Source organism: Anomaloglossus baeobatrachus, chromosome 2 (assembly GCF_048569485.1).
Source record: "Anomaloglossus baeobatrachus isolate aAnoBae1 chromosome 2, aAnoBae1.hap1, whole genome shotgun sequence".
Classification (NCBI taxonomy): domain Eukaryota; kingdom Metazoa; phylum Chordata; class Amphibia; order Anura; family Aromobatidae; genus Anomaloglossus; species Anomaloglossus baeobatrachus.
This window is the reverse complement of record NC_134354.1, coordinates 569687107-569710259: the sequence shown is the minus strand read 5'-3', so window position 1 is coordinate 569710259 and position 23153 is coordinate 569687107. Positions and strand designations below refer to the sequence as shown.

Genomic DNA, 23153 nt, shown 5'->3' with positions numbered 1-23153 from the left:
GTTTACAGATTTTCTCATTTTTCTTGTGTGCAGATTTGCTCATTTTTTAATTGCGTTTTCTAGTGGTTTTTTTCACTATTTTATTTTTAGGCATGACGATCACAGTGATTCAGGCGCTATACCCCCAAAATTGCCACGCGGCAGCATTGGAGAAGTGAAGGAGCACTGAAGCTGGACAGTTCAAACTTCAAAGCTGATCCACTTTGGTAATGAGCTGTAAACTACAGAATAAAAGCGCACCAATCACCAGGTTTTCCTATATAACCTAAAGCCAGTGCTATATTGGCACTATTAGGCTGATTCTCTACATACCTGTAGTGGTCAGCTCGGGTGTTTAGGTTTTGGAATCCAAAAAAGTAAAGTTTATAAACAGAGCTGTTTGTTGACTGACAGCAACTGAGAAGCAGATAATATATTTATAGTTATCCCCTACTCCTGTTAGAATTAGCATAAGCATTATACAAATGATTCACTTTGTCTCTTGCAGGACCTGTGTGAGGTCATACCCATGTGACCACAAGGGGCGGGGCCTCAGCCAAAAAAAAAAAAGCTGGATACAAGGTCACATGGGTATGACCTCACACAGGTCCTGCAAGAGACAAAGTGAATTGTTTGTATAATACTTATGCTAATTCTAACAGGGGGGAGGGGATAACTATGAATACCCCCAGCTATTATCTGATCCTCAGCTGCTGTCACTCAAGAAGCTGCTGATTTTATAAACTTTACTTTTTTGGATTTCAAAACCTAAACATCCGAGCTGCCCACTACAGGTATGTATAGAGTCAGCCTGATAGTGCCAGTATAGTACTGGCTTTAGGTTATATACGAAAATCCTGGTGATTGGTTCCCTTTAAACATCCCTCCATTTTTAAGAACGGAGAATATTTTTAATGAGGTAAATTATAAAGTTATTTTTCTACAAGCACTATGCAAGTGTACCCATTTAATTAGATGAGACAATCCCTTTAATAAATAGCGCATCTAAAACCCAATTGTGGCCTCGTAATTTGCATGGAACATTTACATCTTACATAAACATATTCCCTAGGTGTTTTATTAAGTTAGCTGCCTTATCATGATCTCCTGAGGCTCTATACATCACCAGCCCTAAGCTCATTTTCTTATATAACGACCCTAAAGCCCTGAATAAATGTAAATGTAGTTTGAGGCTTTATAACGTGAAAATGAGGGGAATGCATCTTCGGGGTACTTGCCTATGGTTCCCCTAAGAATGTGCGTGAAGTCATGGGAAAATATGGAACAGTTTATTTGTTATTACTGTCAGTTTTTCCCTTATGCATATTTTATTTCTACTGCAGCAGAATTACAACATTACCATTTTATTTTTATAATGGATAGTTATTTTTTTGCCGGATACCATACAATACCTGAGAGGCACATTGTGTTGGTAGAATAATTCCGCTAGCTTCACATAATCAGCAGCATAATCTTGAGCAGGATCGAGGACAAGAACCTATGAAAATGGTACAAGTCACTTAATATCCATGAACAGTGATTCCCTTTACTGATAGACACACAATGGATTCAAGTGTCTGGAGAATAGAAAGTATCATAATTAAATAACGTGAATTAACATTCTGGGATTTTCAATGTGTATAGAGCACTTCAGTCATTCTTATACTGGCAGCTTTTCCAGAACAAACAGTAGGCGTTCTAGAGGATAAATAATGTACGGTTTGTCAAAGGAGCTAAAAACATATCATCTACTCTTAGGCTCCTGCGTCCGAAACACGTTTTTCAGGGTGGGGGAGGGGCCACTAAACGTAAGGCAAAACGCAGTGTGAAAGGGGCCTCACAACCAACAAATAAAGCACCTCAGAAAAAAGAACAACTGCTCTATATTCCTCTACAAATGTTAAAAACACTTAAAGGGAACCTGTCACCACTTTTTTGGCCTATAAGCTGCGGCCACCACCACCGGGCTCTTATATACAGCATTCTAACATGCTGTATATAAAAGCCCAGGCCGGGGGTATAACTTAAAAAACACTTTATAATACTTTCCTAACGGTCGCGCGGTGGGCCTTATGGGCGTCTCCGTTGTCCGATGCGGGCGCCTCCCCTTTCGGCCATCTTCATCCTCTTTCTGAAGCCTGTGTGCATGACGCGGCTACATCATACACACTCGCCGGTCCTGCACAGGAGCACTACAATACTTTGATCTGACCTGCTCAGGGCAGATCAAAGTGCGCCTGCTCAGGACCTGAATACCGGCGATGTCGGACCCGTAATGCACCGCGGCTATAGAAGGATGACAAAGATGGCCAAAAGAAGCGGCGCCGGGACCGGACAACGGAGACGCCCATAAGGCCCACCGTGCCACCGTTCGGTAAGTATTATAAAGTTTTATGTTATACCCCTGGCCCGTGCTCTTATATACAGCATGTTAGAATGCTGTATATAAAAGAGCCCGGTGGTGGTGGCCGCAGCTTATAGGCCGAAAAAGTGGTGACAGGTTCCCTTTAATTTATTCCATTTCAACGTGTTGGAAAAAGTTGCTTGCAAGTGTCTAAAATATACATTTCCCAGAAAAATGCTAGATTTTAGGGTAGAATGTTTCAAATAGGGACAGACATATAATTGATGCAATGCACAGGGGCCCAAGGGATAATGGGGCCTATGACTACCTCTAAAGCAGGAGGAATTGTTCTTGCACAGGGGCCCTTTACTGTTTGTGTCTGCAAGGGGTTTTGAGCATGCTGTCATATTGCCATTTTGTTTTTGTCATCATAGGGTGCCATACACAGGTTAATGTAAAGATATGATTTTATGGTGATCTAATTTTGATTCAGAAGAAAGGCAGATGGTCCTACCCTTAAAGTCCCATTTCAACCATTTGAAACCAGTCATAACCCCCTTAGTGATATGTGATATACATATACATCACATGACGGGAAGCGGGAATATGGAGCAAGTTCAGGAGTTAAAGGGGTTGTCCAATCTAAATTGAAAAGTTTACAGTCATTCTATGTGACTGCAGACTTGTGAATCCTCACATCACACACACAGTGTCAAAGCTTGGAATGGTGGTAATATGGATGAGAGTATGAGGTATGAATACTCCGGGCCAGAATCTGACTGAATACAAGTGTATTGAGTGAGGCTGCACCCATCTAGTCGTAGTCTGTCTGGGAATATGTATGTTGCATACATGTGGCCATGTGACAGCCGTTCCTGACTCGGACACTGGAGAAATCTCACAGTGCATGCGATTTGAGGAAGTCTGCAGTCACATAGAGTTAGCGTCAAAAGATAAAATAGAAGTGGACTCCTGCGCTGTCGTAAGAAGATGGTCAGCAATAATGGTGAAACATGATTTTATTATGCGTTTCAGAGATCACATCTCTTTCCTCAGATAAATCACACAGGAATGTACATTATATACATGTGTGAATTATCTGAGGAAGGAGATGTGATCTCTGAAATAGGCAATAAAATTACGATTTAACCATTATTGCTGACCATCTTCTTACGATAGTGCGGGAGTCCACTTCTATTTGATCTTTTGACGCTAACTCCTCGTGGTGCCTGCTGCAGCCGTAACCTACACGCTTTCCATAGTAGTTGTGACTATTTTCACAACTGCATCAGGTGAGCGCATCTGATATTTATTCCATAAACATTTGTAATGTTAGTACCCTATTAGCACCTTTTGTCTTTTCAGTCTCCTTCACATTAAGTCACATAGAGTGACACATAGAATGATTTTAGACATGACAACCCCTTTATAACCATTCTATACACACTGAGTGATGACTATGATATAAAGATGACATTTGTCTGGAAATTTTGCACATGTAGTAGATTTTAACCTAGAAAGTTCAGTATCATAGAAGCTACATCTGGCTGATGTATTAAAGTGGTGAACTATGGATACTCCTTTGTCACCAATGTGGGTCCTCCTTTATCACCGCTGCAACATGAGCAAGGTGCTGATGGGTTGGTTGTCTCTGCAGCTGGCGACCTCATAATGCCAAAGATTGGACTCCATGATAAAATGTTGACAAGACAACAGACTTTCTAACCAGTGACATTTTCTTTATTATTACATAGAAATAAAAAACAAACACAAAAACACATTTGATATTACCAACGTAATAGTCTAACTTATTATTATATCACATTATTGATCCAACAGTACAAACATTGCTAACTCTTTTCACCTCACCAGCTCCACCCCTCAAAAAAAAAAAGTGATCAAAAAAGGTCAATGTATTCCAAAATGAAAACTGCAATAAAAACTGCAGAAGAAAAAAAAAATATCGGAAGTCACCCATATTTGCAACAAATGCATTTCCTGGTGGGTCACCAGTATATTATGGAGGGCTACGTAAATCCCTAATATATTTGCATGTACTTGAAGTATAGTTTATATGTGTTGCCCATATTAAAAGGCCAAAAAGTAAGAAATTCTACTACTGTTCTCTGCAGAGCCAAATCTAAGATATTGAGAATAATTTCCTAATGCCATTTGAAGCATTATTCATCTTTTTCCCTCATGTAAGAGACCTAGTTTCGGAACATCTTTAAAGACTAGAACAAAAGGGAGTAGAAACTTTTCACTATGAAATATTAGGGAATGTTCCCCTTCTGCTAACAATCCCTTTTATACCTAAGCATTTGTACAAGAGAACATATTTCTTGTATATGATGTGAAAAAGGACTGCACAAAAGGTCCTGATTCATTAAGACTGGGATCTTATACACTAGTTTTAACGAGGGACATTAAAACGCCCCAAATTCATTAAAAAGTGCATAGTAATTAAAGAATTCGGCACAACTTCTCAATGGTGTACACTTTGCCAGAAATGTTACTCTAATCAGGGACTGGAGTTACATTTCTGGTGTAAGAAAAGCCTCATTTTGAAGAATTTCATGGGTGGACGGACCATACTATCCCCCGTCTCTTTCCCAGTTCTGCCCATTTTTAGCTGAGCTGCCCAGAAGTACCATGAAAGCTCCAAAAGATTTCACGGTGTGCTAAATTTTTGGCAACTTCCCAAAATGTTTTCTGCCCTCTCTGTAATTTATTTCCATTTGCTATTTTTTTTTTTTTTTTTTAGGAGTACTGAATTTACAATTTGCCAATTAAAAGCATTTTTGTTTTGCTTTAGAGGTTTGTATAAAACTGAAGGAACAAATAAGTTTCAGATATAGTGTGGGAAATGAAAACAGCTGAAGCAATGCACGATTAGTAAATCCCAGAATAATGCCTGAGGATGCACAGAAAACTTGAGTAATATCTAAGAAATGTGCAGATTTCCACCAGAAATTAATACAAGTAAGTTGAAAAATATCACCGACAGATGTGATATAATTTCAGTATAGCTAATCGCAATCACCTTTCAATCTTCATTCTGCGCCTATGCTTCACTGAATTTCTAGATTATGTAGCACTATGGCTGAAGCATAGTGTAGATGCCAACCTCTCTATTGGTAGGACGCATCATTTATTTCAGCGACGGCTTTTTAACTCCAGTGCCAAGACGTTCTTAGGCGACTAAGCATTGTTTACTACTTCAAGCTACAGTTATTCCCTAATCCGCAGCTATTTTCTCTTATCCCCAAAAGGCTTAGTTACTTTCTCATTAGGAACATATTGCCCCCGAGGACTCCTTCATCGGTACAAGCCCCCAGCAGGATTAGAATGAACTTTAGGGATATATTTTCTCAACACTTCTGTAAACTTGACAAAATGAATCCACTGCTACGGAAGAATCAACAAGGTATTAAAAGACATCTTAAAGGAATTATGGAATTAGAACACCTAGATATGGCACGTCTATTAGAAAAAGAACATTCCGACATATTGGTTTCACTAAATTTTCTTGGAGTATAAAATATAATGTAAATAGTGAATCAGGACAGCCACATTTTCTCCACAAAGGTTGCATGTAACATTAACCCCTTAGTTAGCAGATATATATATGCACACACATACTTTTTTTTTTACACAACTTGTCATGACGAACATTCATTTTGCCCACTGTAAGGGACATCCATCCATGGGAGCCTCACTAGACGCTATGGACGCTATGTAGACAGCCAAAGAGAGGACAAGAGCAGTATTAAATCACAGATGGGGACCAGATCTGCACTTAGATTGCAAGAGCTTTAGGGGTACCTTACACGTTGCGACATCGCTACCACTATATCGTCGGGGTCACGTCGTTAGTGACGCACATCCGGCGCCGGTAGTGACATCGCAATGTGTAAATCCTAGATGGAACAATGAACGAGCACAGAAGCGTACAATCTCGCTGATCTGTGTAACGTCGTTCATTTCCATAATGTCGGATCAACCGCAGGTACGATGTTCCTCGTTCCTGCAGCAGCACACATCGCTGTGTGAAACCGCAGAAACGACAAACATCTCCTTCCCTGCGTCCACCGCCAATGTGGAAGGAAGAAGGTAGGCGGGATGTTATGTCCCGCTCATCTCCGCCACTCCGCTTCTATTGGCTGGCCGATTAGTGACGTCGCTGTGACGCCGAACACACCTCCCCCGTGAAGGAGGGATTGTTCGGCAGTCACAGCGACGTCGCCGAGCAGGTATGTGCGTGTGAAGCTGCCGTAGCGATAATGTTCGCTACAGCAGCAATCAACACATATCGCATGTGCGACAGGGACGGGTACTATCGCGCTGGATGCTAGCGATGTCGCAGCGTATAAAGTACCCCTTAGTCCCACGCTCTAAATGTACAATTGCAAAGACTTAATGCCCCATTACACGCTAACGATATATCGTCGGGGTCAGGGATTCCGTGACGCATATCCGGCATCGTTAGCGACGTCGTTACGTGTGACACGCATGAACGATCGTTAACGATGGAAAATACTCACATTATCGTCCATCGTTGACACGTCGTTCCTTTTCAAAAAATCGTTGATTGTTGAGCATACAGGTTGTTAGCCGTTCCCATGGCAGCACACATCGCTAAGTGTGACACCTCGGTACCGACGAACTGTAGCTTACCTGCGGCCACCGGCAATGCGGAAGGAAGAAGGTGGGCGGGATGTTACGTCCCGCTCATCTCCGCCCCTCCGCTTCTATTGGGCGGCCGCTTAGTGACGCCGCTGTGACGCCGCACGAACTGCCCCCTTAGAAAGGAGGTGGTGCGCCGGCAACAGCGACGTCGCTAGGCAGGTAAGTACGTGTGACGGCTCCTAACGATATTGTGCGCCACGGGCAGCGATTTGCCAGTGATGCACAAACGGGGGCGGGTGCTTTCACCAGCGATATCGCTAGCGATATCGCTGCGTGTAACCCCCCCCCTTTAATGCCAGAGAAAAATCACTATAAAATTACACAACATGGTCATTAAGGCTAAGGACACACGGTGAATAAAACAGAGCAAGTGGAATGCGATTAAAAAAAAAAAAAAAAACGCATTTCACTAAGGCTAATGTTACTCTATGGGGCCGCTCCCATGTGGGATGTTTTTTTTCTCAGCCCTAACTGGACGCGAAAACAATCGCAGCATGCGGCAGGTGGAATTTGATTTGTTTTTATTTGCACCCATACAAGTCTATGGGTGCGAGAGAAACATTGCATTGCACTCGGATGACACCAGAATGCAGTGCGATATATGTATCAGCTGATAATGGAGATTAGTCCCTTCCTCTCCCTCCACAGCGGTGTTCCGATCGCAGGATCACATCACAGTATAATGAGACTCGACTTAAGCGGGCTTTACACGCTACGAGATCGCTACAGCTACAGCGATCTCGTTGGGGTCACGGATTTTGTGACGCACATCCGGCCGCTGTAGCGATGCCGTTGCGTGTGACACCTATGAGCGATTTTGCATCGTCGCAAAAACGTGCAAAATCTCTCATCGGCGACATGGGGGTCCATTCTCAAATATCGTTACTGAAGTAGTCATGAAGTTGTTCCTCGTTCCTGCGGCAGCACACATCGCTCCGTGTGACACCGCAGGAACGAGGAAGCTCTCCTTACCTGCCTCCCGGCCACAATGAGGAAGGAAGGAGGTGGGCGGGATGTTCGTCCCGCTCATCTCCGCCCCTCCGCTTCTATTGGGCGGCGGTTCAGTGACGCTGCAGTGACGTTGCTGTGACGCTGAACGAACCGCCCCCTTAGAAAGTAGGCGGATCGCCGGTCACAGCGACGTCGCAGGGAAGGTAAGTAGTGTGACGGGTCCGGGCGATGTTGTGCGACACGGGCAGCGATTTGCCAGTGTCGCACAACAGATGGGGGTGGGTACGCACGATGGCGATATCGGTATCGCAGTGTGTAAAGCGGCATTTACACTCATACTTAGCCTCTGTGTTTAACTCAGAATATTGTAGTACATAGACAACTTAAGCATGGTATATATTTCATTACCATTTTTTTTTAAATAAATAAATGAAACATACAGAAAATAAAATGGCTTATTGGACAAAAGAGAAACCGGATAAATATGATCCTACATTATAGAGTTTTTAATGTGTAGGAGATTCAAGATAAGACGTAGAACATCAGACATCAACTGAATAGACAGCTAGAATCCCAGTTGTAACTGGAGATCAAATATGATCTATTCACGATTGCAATGTTTTGAGAAGGAGATCCATTTCATCCTTACTAATTGCATTTATTTTTTTCATAAAACCATCATCTTTATCCTGTCCATGGCCATAGAAACCAATAAAGTATTTGTTACTCTACTGTGCAGTTATAACTGCGATACATACAGCATATACTGAGCTACGTTATATGCTTGATTCTTAAGGCCGCTTTACACGCAACGATATCGCTAACGAGATATCGCTGGGGTCACGGAATTCGTGACGCACATCCGGCGTCGTTAGCGACGTCGTTGCGTGTGAAACCTACGAGCGTCCGCTAACCATAAGAAATACTCACCAAATCGTTGACACGTCGTTTATTTCCCAAATATCGTTGCTCGTTCTGGACGCAGGTTGTTCATCGTTCCTGAGGCAGTACACATCGCTACAGTGTTCCTGCGTCCTCAGTCACTGAGGTGGGTGTGTCATTAATGCAGCTGCTCTCCGCCCCTCCGCTTCTATTGGTGTGCCACTGTGTGACGTCGCTGTGACACTGCATGAACCTCCCCCTTAAAAAAAAGAGGTTGTTCGCCGGCCACAGCGTTGTCGTTAGGAAGGTAAGTTGGTATGACGCATACCGGCGATATTGTTCGCCACGGGCAGCGATTTGCCCGTGACGCACAAACGACGAGGGTGGGTGCGATCGCTAGCAACATCGCTAGCGATGTCGCAGCGTGTAAAGTGGCCTTTATATGTAGGTGGTTTACAGCACTGAGGGTGCCATAGAAAAAGGAAATTGAAGAATATCCGAAATTAGTTTAGCTATGGAAACCCCCAGGCTAGATATAAAAAGCGGCTATAAAAAGTCCACACACCTTTTTTAAAAGCACTGTACATTTAGCATGTAAAATTCTTGAATTGAAGAGTCCTGACATACTGAGGGTGGTTCAAGTCATGCATATTTCTAATGATAGTGGTTCTGGTGCCGTATTCATGCACTGATGGTGGTTCTAGTGTTGTACTGATGGTGGTTCTGGTGACCTATTTATTTACTGATGATAGTACCGTATTTAAGTGCTATTGGTGACTCTGAGGAGGATTTTGGCTTTGTATTCATATAGTGGTGATGGTTATGAATCACAACATTAATACATCATCAGAGCTATGAGTAGTACATGATTACAGCACCAGAACAACCATCACTACATGAATACATCACCAGAACCACTATCAGTACATTAATTTGTCACCAGAACCACTATTTGTACAAGAATATGACCCCAGAACCACCATCAGTTTTGTTTTGCAAACTAACTGTAGCAAGACGGATGGTGAAACTATCATATGTATCCATTTATCTATGATGGGCTCTGTTTTGTTTCTATTACGGTATCTGCGAAATACTGGAATCCTTAACTGAAACGAAACCAAATGGCCCCCATTATATAGTTAAGCTATATTCGTTTTCATGACAATCCTTAAGTATATCATTTAAAATATAGGATGTCAGGGAAGAATATTGCCATTTGTCCCTGGTATTGTGTAAGTGATCCAGAAACAATGAGTACTTCTATATCTAACATTGAAAATGCACTCACGGTTGAGCCTTAGGGGCACTTTGCACACTACAACATCGCAGGTGCGATGTCGGTGGGGTCAAATTGAAAGTGACGCACATCCAGCGTCGCAGGCGATATCGTAGTGTGTAAAGCCTTTTTGATACGATTAGCGAGCGCAAAATCGTCGTAATCATATCATCGGTGTAGCGTCGGTCATTTTCATAATTTGGAAATTACCGATGTTACGATGTTGTTCCTCGTTCCAGCGGCATCACACATCGCTGTGTGTGAAGCCGCAGGAGCGAGGAACATCTCCTACCTGCGTCTCACGCCAGCTATGCGTAAGGAAGGAGGTGGGCAGGATGTTTATGTCTCACTCATCTCTGTTCCTCCGCTTCTAATGGCTGCCTGCCGTGTGACGTCGCTATGACGCCGCACGACCCGCCCCCTTAATAAGGAGGCGGGTCGCTGGCCAGAGCGACGTTGCAGGGCAGGTGAGTGCATGTAAAGCTGGCGTAGTGATAATGTTCGCTACGTCAGCTATCACCATATCATCGCAGCTGCGACGGGGCGGGGACTATCGCGCTCGGTATCGCAAGCATCGGCTTGCGATGTCGTAGTGTGCAAAGTGCCCCTTACTCCTAAAGTACACTAATTTTTACTGGTATTTTTTGTGAAAAAGTTAACAATTCTAGTGGAAGTGGTCATCAGAGTTTGTTACCTGATCCATCAGAGGGGGAAGGGGGTGTGTTAGGGGTTGAGTTACCATAGTTTTAGTGAGAGGCTTCATCTGCCTAGGGCACCAAAATACCTTGTCCTGGTCCTGCCCACAGTGAAGCATGATACAGGTAGCATTAGCCTTTGGGGCGGATTTTCAACAGCTGAAATTAAGGTTTTTGTCATGGTGGAGGAGATTATGAACAAATTTCAAATGTCAATTTTGCAATAAAAAAAATCTTCAGGCCTCTGCTAAAAAGCTGAAGAGGGACTTTATTTTTCGGGCTTTACACGCTAAGATTTCACTACAGCGATCTCGTTGGAGTCACGGATTTTGTGACACACATCCGGCTGCTGTAGCGATGTCGTAGCGTGCGACTCCTAGGAGCGATTTTGGATCGTTGCAAAAACGTCCAAAATCGCTCTTCGTTGACATGGGGTTCCGCTCCCAATTATCGCTGCTGTCGCTGAGGCGAAGTTGATCCTTGTCCCTGCGGCAGCACACATCGCTACGTGTGACGCCGCAGGAACGAGGATCATCTCCTTACCTGCCTCCGGCCACAATGCGGAAAGAAGGAGGTGGGCGGGATGTTACGTCCCGCTCATCTCCGTCCCTCCGCTATCATTGGGCGGCCGCTTAGTGACGTTTCTGTGACGCCAAATGGACCGCCCCCTTAGAAAGGAGGCGGTTTGCCGGTCACAGCGATGTCGAAGGCCATGTAAGTACGTGTGACGGGGGTGCGCGATTTTGTGCGCGACGGACAGCGTTATGCCCGTTGCGCACAAACGATGGGGGCGGGTCTCATGCTAGCGATATTGGGCCGGATATCGCAGCATGTAAAGCCACCCTAAGCATACCTCCAAATCAATAAAACAATTGCTTCACCCACTGGGGAACATATCGCAGGTGCAGTGGCACAGGGGCCACCTAGGGTCTGAAAACACATTAATTTCCTTTGCTGGCGGCAGCTTTGAATGCTATCAGGAGAAGCAAGGGCTCGATCATCTGACCGCATATGAATATGCTGAGCTGACATGGGCCCCTTCCTTACCTGTTGGGGGACTGCAGGAGTGAGAACTAATTTCTGCAGAAGCTGCCGGCCGCGTAAAGGAATGAAGTCTGTGTCTTAGAGGCAGAATGAAGGCTCCACTAACAGTTCCGTCTGCAGCAGAAACACCTCTGTTGGCTACAAACATGGCTCCCTGTCTCCCATGCAATCTTCATCATCGCTGAGCTGCGCTCACCCTCCTGCACTGAAATTACTGCAGAACACAGCAGTCAGACCCCAGGAGAAGAGGAGGCTGCACCACAGAGAAGATAGAAGTGCATACTCCAAACGGCCATCCTGAGCACCATGTGCAATCATCTGCAGAGAGGGTGAGTCCAAGTGTAATGTGTGGACATCATTTATCTATGATACTATCTGTCCATCTATCTATCTATCTATCTATCCATCTATCTATTTCTATCTATGATTCTATCATCTATTATCTATGTTCCTATCCCTCTATTTATCAAATATCTATCATCTATCTCTGATTCTATCTAATATGTATGTATATGTGTCATGTCTATGTATTTGTGCATATGTGTATGTGATGCCCGTGTATTTATCTGTGTATAACCATCCATGTATTCACCGATATGTTCCTAAATTTCAGCTCCATTACAAGAGTGAGAAAGGCCGGATGTGGTGAAATGTCGCATGTGAACATATAGGTGAATACAGACATATAAAGAAGCCTCCTACTGACTTTTATTGATGTAGTGTGAATATATTATACTAGAAGGTGGCCCGATTCTAACGCACCGGGTATTCTAGAATTTACGTATTGTGTAGTTAATGTATGATTTTTGGGGGGTGTGAGAGCAGTGTTGTTTGTGTGTTGCGTTGTGTGTGTTGCGTTGTTTGTGGAGTGCTGTGTGTCTGCAGCGTTCTGTGTGTGTGGGGCTGTGTGTGTTGCGCGGTTTGTGTGGGTGTGGAGTGCGTGTGTGTGTTTTGGGGGGAGGTATGTTTTGTGCAGTGTGTGTGTTGCGCGGTATGTGCGTATATTTATGTATGCCGCGGTGTTTGTGTGTTGGGTGTTGTGTGTGTGCGGCGTTGTCTGTGTGTGTGTGGGTGTCTGTGTAGGGCGGTGTTTGTGGTTCCCAGTGAGTGTGTGGTGTATTGTGCGGTGCGCGCGTGGCGGTGTGTGTGTGTTTTGGGGGGAGGTGTGCATCCCCATCGTGCTCCATCCCCCATGCTGCGCACCCCCCATTGTGCTCCTTCCCCCATGCTGCGCATCCCCATCGTGCTCCATACCCCATGCTGCACACCCCCCATTGTGCTCCATCCGACATGCTGTGCACCCCCACATCGTGCTCCATCCCCCATGCTGCGCACCCCCCATCGTGCTCCATCCGACATGCTGCGCACCCCCCATCGTGCTCCATCACCCATGCTGCGCAACCCCCATCGTGCTCCATCCCCCATGCTGCACACCCCCCATCGTGCTCCATCTTCCATGCTGCACACCCCCCCATTGTGCTCCATCCTCCATGCTGCGCACCCCCCATCGTGCTCCATCTCCCATGCTGCACGCCCCCATCGTGCTCCATCCCCCATGCTGCGCACCCCCCATCGTGCTACATCTCCCATGCTGCGCACCCCCCATCGTGCTCCATCCTCCATGCTGCACACCCCCCATCGTGCTCCATCCTCCATGCTGCACACCGCCCATCATGCTCCATCCCCAATACTGGGGCCGCCGGGGGCAGGTCGGAGCGTGGCAACGTGTGCCGGGGGCGGGGCTGAGTGGGCGAGGCGTCAGCGTATGCCGGCTCCCTGCACATGTGTACCGGGAGCCGGTGTACGCTGGTAACCATGATACACATCGGGTAACTAAGGGAAGCGCTTCCTACAGTTACGCGATGTGTATCATGGTTACGTACACCGGCTCCGTCACGATCCCAGCATCGCAAGGTTATGTCCGCCGGGGGCGGGGACGAGTGTGCCAACGTGTGGCGGGAGCGAGCGGGCGAGGCGTCAGCGTATGCCGGCTCCCTGCACATGTGTACCGGGAGCCGGTGTACGCTGGAGCGGGCGATGCATGCGGAGGGCCGGGGCGAGCGGCTAATCCATGCGGGGGGCGGGGCCAGGCCGAGGCGAGCCGACTTTTTTCTTTTTTAGTAGATTAGATTATCAAACAAAACTATATAGTGTGCACAGATAGTTTTACAATGAAGGTCTATAGAGCCTCTTTCTGACGCTCCATAGATTTACATTGTAAAAGTCACTTTATGGTCATGCAGAGTACGGTGTGACCTGGAGATACTGGTGAGCAGTGACGTCACTGAGGAAAGGAGCAGAACAGCGTTGAATCCCAGAGAGATCAGCGGTGACCTTACTGAGAAGATGAGCAGAACAGAGTTGGATATCAGAGAGCAGTGGTGATCTCACAGAGAAGAGCAGAACGGCACTGGACACCAGAGAGCGGCGGTGAGCTCACTGAGAAGAAGAGCAGAACAGCACTGGACACAGGGAGAGCAGCGGTGACTGCACTGAGAAGAAAAGCAGAACAGTGCTGGACAACAGAGAGAGCAGCGGTGACCTCAATGAGAAGAGGAGCAGAACAGCGCTGGACACCATAGAAAGCAGCGGTGACGTCACTGACAAAAGGAGCAGAACAGCCCTGGACACCAGAGAGAGCAGCGGTGGATGAGTACGGTTACAGTATTTAGGATTGTTTAGCTTGCAAAAGAGAAGACTGAGAGGAGACTTAATAGCTGTCTACAAATATCTTAAAAGCTGTCACACTGTAGAGGGATCAGTTTTATTCTCATTTTCACAAGGAAAAACTAGAAGCAATGGGATGAAACTGATTGGAAGGAGACACAGATTAGATATTAGAAAAAACTTTTTGACAGGGAGGGTGATCAATGAGTGGAACAGGCCGCCACAAGAGGTAGTGAGTTCTCCTTCAATGGAAGTCTTTAAAAAGAGGTTGGACGGACATCTGTCTGGGATGATTTAGTGAATCCTGCTTTGAGCAGGGGGTTAGACTAGATGACCCTGGAGGTCCATTCCAACTCAACCATTCTATGATTCTATGAGTATAATATCACTTCACAGTACACTACATACATCATTAAATAAGATAGACAGGCTTCTTTAATTAGGTCTATGGTGCAGCTATTTTTTTGTTGTATTTCCTCTGTTTCTCTGCTGTACCCACCTGTGGTATAGAGCTCTGCTTAAAGGACCCTGACAGCAGATGCATGTCATGTCACCCGTGGATCAAGCAGCCTGTATCAGACATCACATCTGTCTACTAATATTTCATGTGACTCAGTCCCCGACGTCTATTAAAGTATGTTCTCTGACTCTCCTCAGCATTTTAGGGTCACACATACCTGACTGAGGTCGTACAGCCATTGCCTGCTACAGGCTTCCCATGGCTCATGGGTATCAGCTGTCAGGTTCCCTTTAAAAGAGTTGTCTGAAATAATAAATGCACTGTAAAGAAATTATCTGGCAAAATAATCTATTTGGGTTATATTTTGTAAAACTAAAAAAATAAAATTATTCACACCTGCTGTCACCCTCCTGGATCGAGCGCAGCCCGTCCTGTGGTCTGTGCCAGCATTAATTATGTCACTGTTCTACCGGACACAGGACCGCTGCAGCTTGTGGTCAGCTGAAGCACTCAGGTGACTTGAACTCCAGGCATCACAAGCTGCAGCGGTCCTGTGTCCCGTAGAATGGTAACAATTAATGCTGGCACAGACCACAGGACGGCCTGTGCTGGATCCAGGAGGGTGACAGCAGGTGAATACAATTTATTTTGTTGTTTTTACAGAATCTGGACTCCAGGTAATGAGTACCTTTATCTGGACAATCCCTTTAATAAACTATAATCCTCATCTTTCTTGCACTTGACAGCTCTAGAGTTCCGTTCCCTGATGCTTCTGTTTACAATGGCTGCAGACATCACAGCCCAGGTGCCCTATGTAACCGCTGCAGACAATTACTGGTTTCAGACTCGAGTCGTATACCACTGACAAGCTGCAACACACATAGGGTATCCAGGTTGTGCCATCTCCAGCCAATGTGAATACAAGCATTGGCGATAGCGCTGAAGCTGCAGCAAGATAGAAGGGCAGCAGGATTGTGCTGTGTTATACGGTAAATATGGAGCTTATTTATTGTATAGATTTGGTAGTTGTGTCCTAAACTAGTAATAAACAGTGCAATCTATTTGTTTACATCATTTTGTTGCCGAATGAAGGGAGGGGGGCCAGAAAAATTTCTTGTGCACAGGGGCCCCCTGCAGTCTGTGTCCACCCCTGGCTTCACCAGACAAAGATCAGTGTTGTCAATATATTGACAACTCTGAAAACACAGATTCAAATATCTGTGACAGTCATTATGTAAATGGAGTGGTACTACATATATTCTATGTAACGTTTTGTAAGATGTTTCCATCAAGTGTATTGTTATGCTAATCTTGGAAACTATAGTGCCATTTTTCAATAGACCTACAAATACATAGATCAAGTCCCCTTTTCTGCATAAAAGGCAATTTTTCTTCAGATTGTTAAGAAATGAAAAATAAAATTGAGCTGATCATTCTCTCATGCAAATGGTCAGTATGGCAATAAGTTCAAACGTGGTAAACTTTGGGAGAACTAATCCTTGGGCAGCTACGGAATTGAAAAAATGGACAACTAGAGATGGTCTAAAGACCTCCGATGGCAGAGAATTCCTGACATTGTAATAGTAGGTTTCAATATCTTAGAATACACAATTGTACGGCTTTTAATTGTTTTCATTGCTAGTAATAAAGATTTTCATTAACCCCCTACAAGGTCAGAATGACTTCTCTTTCAGTACATGACACCACTGAACAAACCATTCTTGTGTGTGTAGCAAAACTTGTTGTATGATTAAAGCAGATGGCAAGGATTTTTTTTTACCGCCAGTCTATTGTACACCATTAATCTTTGTCATATTTTCTTCCTAACAGCAGCAACTAATTGTATTTATTTTCTGCTTATCTCATTAGCAATTCAATGGCTTTGTTCATAACAGATGCCTCAGTTTTATATTTAAAATTTAATGGGTAAAAAAAGAAGAATGAATAGTTAAAAATATATATATGCTTAATGTGTGAGACAGAATTTGCTACATTTCAGAAGTAGTCTCCGCGTTTGTCAAAAATAAGCATATCCTGAAACATTTCCGAAACTAAAGTTTTGTTTCCTATACGTGTGCTTGGAATTTATTTTTCATGAAAACAACAGCCTATTAGAACATAATAAATAATGAAATATTAACAGTCGGGAAGTTATTATTTTCACTCAAGGTTGTCAAGCCATGTATGAAGAATTAAATGTTCCACATATATTTATTTGTTTTGGTAAAAAGTAAAGGAAAAGTCAAGTAAAAAAAACAAACAATACATTTTGAAAGTGAAAGCAAAAGTAGCAGAAAAGCTTTTCCCTTAGACCCAGTCTTAGCTTCGCATACAGCCTGATCAGATCTCATACTTGCTCTGACGAGGGACAATCACCCCGAAACACCGTGTCTGCAAATTGAGGTTCTGATCTGGCATAAATCCTAAGTCATATATGGCAAGACTTGTTAAAAGGTCACTTTTAACTTTTGGGATTGGTACCTCCAATAGGTGGCACTAGAGTTAGTCCACTTCTTCCCTGCAGAGACAAGCTACATATTTCCCGGAGGTGCATTGCAGCTATAAGTCTCCTCACTACTGGCATGCCGCATTGGTGTGTCAGTCTACGCATGGAGACAATACTTAACAGTTAGTATCTATCAGCCTTCTTTCTGTATTTAAACTCTGCCAACTATTGGAGGAAGAGCGTTAAAACTAACAGTGGCTCCGCTACTAGATGGATTAAACAAGCAAATTTAGTCCATTTTAACTGAATGATCCTCCACAGTAGATCAGTTGCAGTTTGTGCGTGGTACAAAGAAACCCTCTTGTGTGTATATATACTTAGTTCCTCTCCAGTTACTATAAATTTACATGGAAGTAAAATATCTTTGTTATTATTCCATAACTAGCATCCAACGTATGACAGAAATATTGAAAGGTTACATAGAAATAAAAAGGACTTTATATGTAATTCTTAAACGGCTAATGAGAGCACAATGGAATTCATAGGAGAATACTCACCAAACTGAAAAAGTTTCGCCTGATGGGACGTATTGCTCCAGGAAACACTGGTCTTAGTAGTTCTTGAAGACTTGAAGGCCATTTTGAATACTTGTAATCAGTCTCAATATCATTAACCCACTGGAAAATCAAACAAATGAAGAAATATTGTTTCATTTTCTATTTCATATTGAATAAGACAATATATTGTAAATTTCAAGAAAATAACAAAATTGTAAAATGATTATAAAAAACAAACAAAAACAAAACAGCAAATGATTTTGAGCACATTTTCATTGAGGATTCTGCACTGAAAATCTCCTGTTAGGTGCAGTACAAGATTTCACATCTAGATGGATTTCTCTATTGTGGATCTCAGAAGATTCTGCATATCATGGATTTCCTGCCAATTTCACCTTATATAATGCAAAAACTAAATTCTGTAGTATAATTCTCTGTAAAATATGCTTGATACCTTTTCTACTCACCAATCACTGTTCTTATGTTTGTAACAATAAACATGTACATGTACAAATTATAAAAAACAAACAAAACAGCAAATGATTTGGAGCATTTTTTCATATTTCATTCATATATTTGTGTGTATATAAACAGTGATCAAATGTATTAGCTCTAGGAAAACATTCAAAGAATTTAGTCAGCTACAGAAAAATAAAGGCTCTAGGAAAAACTGCTTCTACTACGTTAAATGTGAATGGGACTTGACAGTCATATATGTAGAACATGTTCTCCAAAGTGCACATTTGTGTCAGTGAAATGTGTACATTTTTATGCTAAATGATCCTAAATTTCAAACAATGCCATTAAATAAAATCTGTCCGCAGGCGTTTGCTACCTCATCTGAGAGCAACATAGTATAGGGAAATAGACCCTGAATCAACAATATATCACTTAGTTTACTGGGTGAAGCGGTTGAGATACAATTAGAGTTTTTAGATATAGCATGTAATGTAGCTGATAGCGCTAACCCCACCCATAGCACAGCTCTCGATGTACACATCTATTGAGAGTGAGCTGCTTCTCAGAGAAGTGGGCCTGGTCAATCTAAAAGGCACGTGGGCTGTAGTCCAAGCAATAATGATCTCCTAATGATAAACAACATCACACAACCTAATAAGTCACACATCGCTGAAATCTCAGCTCCTTCTGTCTTCAGATTACAAGCAAAAATCTGCAGACAGATTCCCATTAAGATAACCTGTCAATCTCTTTCCCCCTTTTCCATATGGGCAGCACTAAAATGAAATGTTGAGCAGTTTAATTTATATGGCGAAAGAAAAATTATAAATAGGAATTTAGTGATCTATATCAGTGTTCTTTCTGGAATTAGCAGTTCAGTGGTAGCCCCATCTATTAACCCCTTGCCATCACATGATGTATCGGTACGTCATATTTTGTAGTGAATTGCAGACATATAATGAACCAGTACGTCATGGCAATTATGCGAGCATAAGAGTGATACCTGCACAATCACAGCTGTATCCCAAATCCACTCCCCCGTGATAGGATTGCAGGCTGCCAATGGTTGCCATGTCCACCTGAAATTAAATTATGACCTCCTAGTCTGTTAGCTAAGTTGGCTTGTTAGACCACGGAAGGAGCATTGTCTAAAAGGCGCACTGTCAGTCTAACACTGAAAGGTGTAATGCATTGCATTACATGTGTATTGCAATACATTAGACCAGTTATCAGAGTAATAAAAGTTGAAATCCCATAGAGAGACTGAGTAAAAAAAAATAAAAGTTAAAAGAAACAAACAAACAGAACAAAAAACAAACCTGTAATTTTTTTTAAAATATTATTTTAATAAATAGAAATAGTTATGTAATAGTAAAAAAAGAAAAAAAAAATAAGTGCAAAAAAACTGATCTATGTAAACCCCCTGTGAGAACACACAAAAAAATAATACTTAAGGTATCCAAAAGTGTCTCCTTAATCTACATGCTCTCCTTCTTAACCCCACAGTGTACCTGAACCAGCTGGCATTCATAGGTTTGGCATTAATGTAGCGAGGAGATACGCTTAATTTACAGAGTCCATGTCTTCAGAAGCACACATACTGGGAAAAATATAAACAGTACAATGTACAATGGGTACGGAATGTATTCAGACCCCTTTAAAATTTTTCACTCTTTGTTTCACCCCATCTTCACAGAAAAAAATACCCAGAAATGTGGAAATTTTTGCAAATTTATTACACAAGAAAAACTGAAATATCACATGGTCATAAGTATTCAGACCCTTTGCTCAGTATTGAGTAGAAGCACCCTTTTGAGCTAGTACAGCCATGAGTCTTCTTGGAAATGATGAAACAAGTTTTTCACAACTGGATTTGGGGATCCTCTGCCATTCTTCCTTGCAGATCCTCTCCAGTTCCGTCAGGTTGGATGGTGAACTTTGGTGGACAGCAATTTTCGGGACTCTCCAGAGATGCTCAGTTGGGTTTAGGTCAGGGCTCTGGCTGGGCCAGTCAAGAATGATCACAGAGTTGTCCTAAAGCCACTCCTTTGTTTTGTTTAGCTGTGTGCTTAGAGTCACTATCTTTCTATATTCTATGTATGAGGCCCAGAGCACTCTGAAAGAGGTTTTCTTCCAGGATATCTCTGTACTTGGCCCCATTCATCTTTCCTTCAATTGCAACCAGTCGTCCTGTCCCTGCAGCTGAAACCCCCCCCCCCTTAGCATGATGCTACCACTACCATTGTTCATACTAGAAGGTGGCCCGATTCTACGCATCGGGTATTCTAGAATTTACGTATTGTGTAGTTCATGTATGATTTTTGTTATATATATATATATATATATATATATATAGATGTTGTTGTGTGTAGTTACCAAGTGTTTGTGTAGGGCGCTGTACATGTTCTGGGTGTTGTCTGGGTGTGGCGGGGGGTGAGAGCGGTGTTGTATGTGTGTTGCGTGTGTTGCGTTGTTTGTGGAGCGCTGTGTGTCTGTAGTGTTGTGTGTGTGTGTGTTGCGCGGTTTGTGTGGGTGTGGTGTGTTTTGGGGGGAGGTATGTTTTGTGCAATGTGTGTGTTGTGCGGTATGTGCGTATATTTATGTATGCCGCGGTGTTTGTGTGTTGGGTGTTGTGTGTGTGCGGCGTTGTCTGTGTGTGTGGGTGTCTGTGTAGGGCGGTGTTTGCGGTTCCCAGTGTGTGTGTGGTGTGTTTGTGTGTGTTGGGGGGAGGTGTGCACCTCCCATCGTGCTCCATCCCCCATGCTGCGCACCCTCCATCGTGCCCCATCCCCCATGCTGCGCACCCCCCCATCGTGCGCCATCCCCCATGCTGCCCACCCCCCATCGTGCTCCATCCCCTATGCTGCACATTCCCCATCGTGCTCCATCCGCCATGCTGCGCACTCCCCATCGTGCTCCATCCCCCATGCTGTGCACTCCCCATCGTGCTCCATCCTCCATGCTGCGCACTCCCCATCGTGCTCCATCCCCCATGCTGCGCACCCCCCATCGTGCTCCATCTACCATGCTGCGCACCCCCCATCGTGCTCCATCCCCCATCGTGCTCCATCCCCCATGCTGCACACTCCCCATCGTGCTACATCCCCCATGCTGCGCACCCCCCATTGTTCTCCATCCCCCATGCTGTGCACCCCCATCGTGCTCCATCCCCCATGCTGCGCACTCCCCATCGTGCTCCATCCCCCATGCTGCGCACTCCCCATCGTGGTCCATCCTCCATACTGCGCACTCCCCATCGTGCTCTATTCCCCATGCTGCGCACTCCCCATCGTGCTACATCCCCCATTCTGCGCACCCCCCATCCTGCTACATCCCCCATGCTGCGCACCCCATCGTGCTCCATCCCCCATGCTATAATAGTTCTCCTATTATACTCAGAGAGGAGTATAATAGGAGGACTATAATAGGAGTAGTAGTCCTGGGGGGAGAGGAGTATAATGCCGGCTCCCTGCACATGTGTACCGGGAGCCGGTGTACACTGGTAACTATGATACACATCGGGTAACCAAGGGACCTTAGTTACCCGATGTGTATAATGGTTACCAGCGTTCACCGGCTCCGTCACGATCCCAGCATCGCAAGGTTATGTCTGGCGCTGCTGGGATCGTGACGGAGCCGGTGTACACTGGTAACTATGATACACATCGGGTAACCAAGGGACCTTAGTTACCCGATGTGTATAATGGTTACCAGCGTTCACCGGCTCCGTCACGATCCCAGCAGCGCAAGGTTATGTCTGGCGATGCGTGCGGAGGGCCGGGGGGAGCGGCCAATCCATGCGGAGGGCGGGGCCAGGCCGAGGCGAGCGACCAATTCGTGGGGGGGCGGAGCCAAGGCGAGGCGAGCGGCCAATCCGTGCGGGGGGGCGGGGCCATGGCGAGCCCAGCGGCCAATCAGCTTTGAGTCACCGTAAGGACACAATTTTGGAGCAAGACAGACAGACAGACAGAATAAGGCAATTATATATATATTGATTGGGATTGTATTGGGCAGGTGATGAGCAGTGCCTGGTTTTCTCCACACATACCGCTTAGAATTATCGCCAAAAAGTTCTCTCTGTTTCATCAGCCCAGAGAATTTTATTTCTCATACCCTTGAAGTCCTTCATGTGTTATTTGCAAACTCTATGTGGGCTTTCACATGTTTTGCACTGAGGAGAGGCTTCCGTCGGGCCATATCACCATAAAGGCTCGACTGGTGGAGGGCTGCAGTGATAGTTGACTTTGTGGAACTTTCTCCCATCTCCCTACTGCATCTCTGGAGCTCAACTACAGTGATCTTGGGGTTCTTCTTTACCTCTCTCACCAAGGCTCTTCTCCCATGAGTGCTCAGTTTGGCTTGACAGCCAGGTCTAGGAAGAGTTCTGGTGGTCCCAAACCTCTTCCATTTAAGGATTATGGAGGCCACTGTGCTCTTAGGAACCTTGAGTACTGCAGAAATTCTTTTGTAACCATGGCCAGATCTGTGCCTTGCCACAATTGTGGCAATTGCCCCAATGTCTCTGAGCTCCTTGGGCAGTTCCTTTGACCTCATGATTCTCATTTGGTCTGACATGCACTGTGAGCTGTGAGGTCTTATATAGACAGGTGTGTGCCTTTCCAAATCAAATCCTATCAGTTTAATTAAACACAGCTAGTCTCCAATGAAGGAGTAGAAGCATCTCAAGGAGGATCACAAGGAAAT

The 23153-nt window shown here is 44.4% G+C and overlaps 1 protein-coding gene across 1 annotated transcript in view; it reads right to left on the bottom strand.

Annotated features, from left to right (window-relative positions):
• UGGT2 (UDP-glucose glycoprotein glucosyltransferase 2) overlaps positions 1 to 23153 on the bottom strand; it is a 518153-nt gene that overhangs the window by 306423 nt on the left and 188577 nt on the right. The window contains exons 13-14 of the mRNA XM_075336749.1: positions 17991 to 18110; positions 1392 to 1477 (exon numbers count right to left, since the gene is read on the bottom strand). Coding sequence (XP_075192864.1) covers positions 1392 to 1477; positions 17991 to 18110 — 206 coding nt within the window. The remainder of the gene's footprint in view (positions 1 to 1391; positions 1478 to 17990; positions 18111 to 23153) is intronic.